Source organism: Myotis davidii, unplaced genomic scaffold (genome assembly GCF_000327345.1).
Source record: "Myotis davidii unplaced genomic scaffold, ASM32734v1 scaffold142, whole genome shotgun sequence".
NCBI classification, from domain to species: domain Eukaryota; kingdom Metazoa; phylum Chordata; class Mammalia; order Chiroptera; family Vespertilionidae; genus Myotis; species Myotis davidii.
Window position 1 is genome coordinate 46,842 of NW_006294400.1, and position 6,488 is coordinate 53,329.

General features: G+C 60.4%; 1 protein-coding gene across 1 annotated transcript in view; it reads left to right on the forward strand.

Annotated features, from left to right (window-relative positions):
- PTGES (prostaglandin E synthase) overlaps positions 1 to 3,067 on the forward strand; it is an 11,379-nt gene extending 8,312 nt beyond the window's left edge. The window contains exon 4 of the mRNA XM_006768622.1: positions 3,045 to 3,067. Coding sequence (XP_006768685.1) covers positions 3,045 to 3,067 — 23 coding nt within the window. The remainder of the gene's footprint in view (positions 1 to 3,044) is intronic.
- The last annotated feature ends 3,421 nt before the right edge of the window (positions 3,068 to 6,488 follow it).

The following is a 6,488-nucleotide window of genomic DNA, read 5'->3' on the forward strand; positions in this document are numbered from 1 at the left end:
TTTTAATCATTAAGATTTTTATTATTTCCCGATTGCTGTGTCTCAGTGGTTGAGAATCAATCTATGAACCAGGAGGTCATGGTTCGATTCCCAGTCAGGGCACATGCCGGTGTTGTGGGCTCAATCCTTAGTATGGGGCCTGCAGTAGGCAGCCGATCAATGATTCTCTCTCAATCCTTGGTTTTCTATCTCTCTCCCTCTCCCTTCCTCTCTGCAATCAATAAAAATCTATTTTTTAAAAAAAGATTGATAGACAGTCAATCCCTCCATTCAAATACCAGCTCAGAAGACAGCCCGGCCTCTCCCTCCCTCAGGCCAGGAGGAGACAGCTTAGGCTCCTAACCCTCAGGCCCTCTGGATGCAGAGCTATGGTAACGCCGCGTCTCAGACCCTCCCCAGAGGTTCTGGTTCGGCCCGTCTAGAGGGGAACCTGTGCACCTGCATTTTGGGGAGCTACCACCCCGAGCCCCAGCCTTGGTCAGGCCTGGGAGCAACGCCGTTCCCGCCAGAGGCCCAGGGCCAGCTGGGGCGTGGTTGCCATTTCTCTCAAAGTGGGAGCTTGCGGAGTTGTGTGTGGGGGTTCCGCTCCTTCGTGCCCTGTGCTCCCCACATTCCTTTGCCGGACCCTCCTCTCCTCGGAGGAGGTGCCGGTGGGAGGGGTAAGGCTGTGGCTGCTCCAAAGTGCTGTCAGTCAAGGACGATGGGCTTTGAGTGACCAACCTCTTAAAGGAAATTTCTGGATCCTTCCGTCTCTGCAAGATTTGAACATTGCCAATGTGCCCGCCCGCCCAGGGGAATTATGGGTCTTTCCCAGGCTCTTGTCCTGGGACATGGGTGGCCCTGTTCTAACCACTGCGCCCCACGGCCTCACTTTCCCTAACCCCGTCCCAGCCCTGCCCTTGACGCCAGCACCTGGGAAGCCTCTCTCTGCCCCTGGGCATGTCCGCCTCCCACTACTCTGCAGCCTCTGAACTTCGCCCGGGGGACTGATGGAGTGGGGGTGCCTCCTGGGGGCACACTGGAGGCTCAGGGGGCTCCAGGCCTCATTGGAAACCCTCATTCGCCCCTACCTCGCAGTGCTGAGAGCAGAGCTGGGAGGGGTAACACTGCCCCCTGGTGGTGACATGAGCTTCCATCAGGCCCGCAGCTGCACATTGGAAACAGGAAGGGCAGGATCATGTATTGAGCGCCTGCTGTTTGCCCTGACTGCCCACCCGGGGACTGGAGGGCCGGGGAGAGACAGGGAGGGGCAGGTGGCAGGAGCTGAATGACTTTTCCCTGTCACATCCGGGGCAGACGCCGCCCTGCTGGATGGGACAGGCTGGCAGTGGCCTCTGGGAAGCAGCTGTGCCTGCGTCTCCTCACGGGACCCAGGAGACGGCCTGTCTCCTGGCAGCAGAGTGAGCACAGCAGGTGAGACGCCTGGAGGCAGCGACACTCGGCCCCCCTCCGAGGCCACCTTGGGCCCTGCTACCCTAGGAGCCAGCTGCTCCTCCAAGACACCTGAGAGGGGACCCTGAGGTCATGTCTGCTGACCTTGGGCACCAGTGAGTTCTGGCTTCATCCCTTCACCTGCATCCCACACTCGACCCCGACGTGAGCCGACGCTCTGGGGCGGCCGCCTCCCTCCCGACCGGGGTCAGAGGTGGTACGAGGTGGAGGGAGGATGCTGGGCAGCAGCCTGGGGGCCGCTGGGCTGCAGCCCTGAGCTGAATGAAGACAAGGACTTTGGGGCTGAGCCCAGGCCCGGGAGGCGGGCGCTGCCCAGGTGGGGCCTGATGTCTGGGCGCAGCTTCTCCTGGGCTGAGACCACCCATAGGCGCAGGTCCCAGAGAAAAATCACTGTTCACGTTAGACCTATAACTTTCCAGATTCTTCCACTATGCATAGTAAATATATATATATACATGTTATATGCATTGTGCATGCTATATTTACATATGTGCATGTCATATGCAATGTGCATGCTATATTTATATGTGTGCATAAGATGTAGATACTTATACTGTTACACTGTTTATACGATAGACACGTATGCATTGGCATGTCTATGTATGTCCTACAGAGAGGCTGAGGGAGGTCACATCGGCCCACGCTGCTCCCTGGGGCCCTGCCCCATGGCCACCTGGGCCACAAAGGTTGCTCCTCTGGTCGCTGTGCCAACCAGGACTTTGAGGGGCTTCACTTTTCCAAGCCTGACTATGGAAGTAATAGTTTTCCCCTCCGTGTTCCCACATAAAGTTGTAACATTGAATTGGTCTTTTCAACGGCCCACCTCTCCCCAACCTCTGCTGTGCCTGCTGACCGGCCAGAACGCGACCGGGTTTTGAAGAGGTGGCACTATAGTGTAACCCTCCTTGGAATGCATCTTCGCCAGCGGGAGGAGGGTGAGCGGGAGGATGCTGCTGCCGGGGTAGCGGAGGGAGGGACAGTGAGAATCCGGGGTAGGGCCCAGGGGGTTAAGGATGGCCAGGGAGAGAGGATGGAGCCTCGCCCACCTGGGTGGTGATGGAACTCTCTGGGGAGAGGGCCCTGGGAGCCAACGGAGACTTTAGACAGAGGAGGGACGTGATCAAGGCGGGGTTTTAGGGCAGGGAATCTGTCGGCTTGTGCAGAAAGGCCCGGAAGGAGTGAAGACAGTGGCTGTGACTCTGGCCTGGCAGGTAATTGGAGCAGAGGCTTCGTCGCTTCTATAGAGGGTCTGAGGTTCATGGGCGGAACGGGGCCAGGCCCACGGTGGGACCCCCAAGCTCCACGCCCACTGGGGTTCGTTTTCTGTGCCGTGTCACAAGTCGCCACAAACACAGTGGCTTAAAGCAACACCGTTTATGACCTTACGGTTTCTGTAGGTCCTCTGCTCGGGGCCTCACAAGGCTGAGGTCTCCTTGGAGCTCGGCGTACCCCTCCAAGCCCGCTCACACTGTGGGCAGGATTCAGGTCCTTGTGGTGTAAGACCGAGGGCTCGGCGGGCAGCCCACAGCACGGCTGTTTGCCCTTCAGGGCCGGCAGGAGGGCTCCCCTCTGCTTTGCGTCTCTTCTTCCAGGAAACACCTGGCCCTTCGGTTAAGGCCTCACCTGGTTAGGTCAGGCCCACCAGCATAGCCGCCCTTTTGATTAAGTCGAAGTCAACTGATTAGGGACCTTAATGACATCCGCTCAGTCCCTTCACCTTTACCACGTTCTGTTGAGGCCCTGAGCCCCGGGTGCGGGGACCCTGGGCAGGGGAAGTGCGCGGTTCCCCCGGGACAGCGAGTGTCTTGACTTCCTCACTCCACCCTTGAGTGTGCTGCCCCTCGGTAAACACCAAGGCCCCGTTGATGGAGGGGACGTGCCAGCAGCCCTGGGCAGTGGCTTAGGTGATTGTCCCCACTTGCCGAGCAGGAGACCGGGTCCAGGGAGGCGCCCGGCCCCAGGGAAACGCTGGTCTTCATTTCTCAGGCTGTGGGTTTCCCAAGAGCCAGGCTGCCTTTCTTTCCATTTCTCTCTCGCGCGCGTTCCTTTATTTCGAGCAAAAAGTAGAAGCAGATACACACCGTGCCCTCTCCCACACTCCCAGACAGAGGGCTGCAGAGGGAGGCTTCCGGGTCCTCCCAGCCTGGGACAGGCCCTGGGTACCTTCTCCTCATGGAAAATGATGTCCCGGGCCTGGTGCCCGGGAGCTCCCACACAGCCTGTGCTGAGGCTGCAATGCGACAGCGATGTTTGCATGTATTTTCTCCTGCAGGGAGGGCCCCTGGCCCCCTCCCTCAGCGCCCTGAGCAACATGTGTAAACAATTAAGCGGGTTTGTTTTTTCTAGAGCGCTTGGGAGGAAATGACATTGCCATCCTAGCGCTCCACGGCAGGGCAGCGCCTCTGTGGGAACCCGCCCCCGGCTCTTTCCGAAGCTGGCATTCTCGGGACCTGACTTCCAGGCCTCAGCTGGAGCACCCCCCCCGCCCCCCCGCCCCTGGTGGGACCCATCCCTGCAGCAGGCAGCCCCCACCTGGCCGTGCTTCATGGCCCCCTCCCTTTGGGCCACACATAGAAAGACGGGGTGTGCCGCCCTCTGAGCCCCGAGTCTCTCCTTCCTCTGGCAGCGCCTGGGTGGGCCTGTCCACTCGTGCTCCCGGTTCAGTGCTCAGACACGCTCCTTGGCTGGGCCCGTGTGCCAGCCCTTCGCTGTGCAAACCCCCTGGTTGAGGGGTGGTGAGTTCCTTGTGAGGGAGGACCCTGCTCAGACCAGGATGGCCCCAGGACTTGTCTGGGTGGGAGGGCAGGCCAGCATCTTCCAGAGACTTCTACCGTCAGGTCTCATCTCCAAGGTGACTTCCTCCCATGTGCCGAAGCCAGACCCTGGCCCTCTGGCCTCCGCCTGCTCCGTCAGCCCATCATGTAGGCCTCAGCCCCCGTGTCCCCCGTGTGTCCAGGACGCCACCCAGATCTGCCCATTCTGCCCCCAACTGATTCGGGCTGCAGCCCCTCCTGCCTGGACATCTGCCCCGGCCTCCGCACACACAGGAACCCCCTCCATGGTACCCCAAGGCCAGGGTGACATCCAGACTTTTAGATCCGCTCACACAAGCCCCACTGAGGCACCTCCTGCGTCTCTCCTTCACTCCACACCAGGAGACCCACCCCTCAACCTGCCCACAGAGGCAGCGTCTGGCTTGCCCAGGGCCTTCACGTTCGTGACTCCTTAGCCAGAAGCTGTTCTCCCTCTTCTCTTTGTTTAACGAACTCCTCATCCTTCACCTGGACACCTCCTCCGGGAAGCCTGCCTGGATGCCCTAGCCAGTGGTTCTCAACCTTCCTAATGCTGCGACCCTTTAATACAGTTCCTCATGTTGTGGTGACCCCCAACCATAAAATTATTTTCGTTGTTACTTCATAACTGTAATTTTGCTCCTGTTATGAATCGTCATATAAATACCTGATATGCAGGATGTATTTTCATTGTTCACGACCCACAGGTTGAGAACCGCGGCGAGAAGTTTGGGGCCCCCTGTGGGAGGTGTGGCCCCTGCAGCCAGGGACCCTCTGTCAGATCTCTGCTCTCTCGTCGGGGCCTGGGGCAGGGCCGGCACACAGCAGGGGTTTCATGTTTGCTCCGTGAAAAATGGCAAATGAAGGCCCAGAGAGCACTTACCTGAGGCAGAGGCCAGACTGAGCGAGAAAGCACAGCTCTGATGGGCAGCCGCCGCCCGGCCAGGCCCAGGTCTCCCCCAGCTCTGGCCTGGCCCCAGCCCCCTGACCCCACGGTGCCCCACACTCCCTGCCCACCAGAGTCCCCACCACCCAGCCACAGGATGCGCACAGCGAGGTCCCCACGTGTCCGCACAGCGGAAGGGGCCGAGCTCCGCCACCAGGACTGTTTTCATGGCAGGTTCATGGGGGACTACAAGGAACCTTCAGGGGTGAACTCGGGGAGGAGGGAGAGGGGTCCCCACCTCGCTCATGGCTATCGTCGCCATTCCTTCTAGAGCAAGAATGGGGACCATCCCTCACGTAGGCATGTTGTGCGGCTCTGGCCTGCCTGAGGTCATCCAGATGCAGCCTGTGGGTGGGAACGATGGCCCTTGGGGGACACTCTGAGACGGTGCGGCTGGCAGAGAGGATATCGACCCTTCGGGGCGTGACCACAATGTCACTGTGCGGGCCACCCGCCCAGCGGGGCTGACCACTCTGCACCCTGTGGGGTCAGGCCGTGCTGTCCTTCCTGGGGCCGGCGAGGTTACGGAACCGACCTTGACCTTCCCTGCCGGGTGCGCCGCTCCGAAGGGGAGGCGTGGGGCCCGGGGAGGGGCAGCTTCAGACACCCCCCTCACCCTGCAGCTTTCTGCGGCTCCTCTTCATGGTGTCATTGACGGTGGCATGTGTGTCCTCTGTCACCCCAGTTACCATCTGCAAAAGGGTGGGTTCGGGGCCTGGGGAGAAGGCCTTCTGGGGCCTTGGCTGTCGGGACCCCTTCTCTGTCCTGTGGGCCCTGGGACCTCCACGCTGCACCCCACCATTTGTCCAGGCCCCTCCCCAGTCAAATGCTCAGGGTCCCATGCTTTTAGTCTGCCCGAGAGCAAGGACGTCCATGTCAGCATCTGTCCCCTCCACCCTGCCCCCAGCCCCAGGGCTGAGGGGCCGCTCCCTGACCAGAGAGGGGAGGGGTCCTGCTCACAGCCGCACAAACCCCGGGGTGTCCGTGGGGTGCGGGGCGGGTCTCGCCCTGCTGTCCCACTCCCCACCCCTGGGCTCGGCCGGCGAAGGAGACTTCGTCCAGTAGCAGCAGACGGGCAGGGCCCCGCGGGTAGGCCCCCTTTTGTTTGCTGCCCGTATCTGCCCTCCCGCAACCTTTTGGGGCTTAAACCATTTTTATTTCTTAAAGACAAAAGCTATTTGGTTTTAATACACAAAGTAAGTGAGGTCCTTGGTGAGCTCCTGTTCACGGCCCAACCCCTGCCAGGGTCACGGCCGAAGTCTCCGCGGCCGTGGACGAGGGGCTGCGCGGGGCTCGGG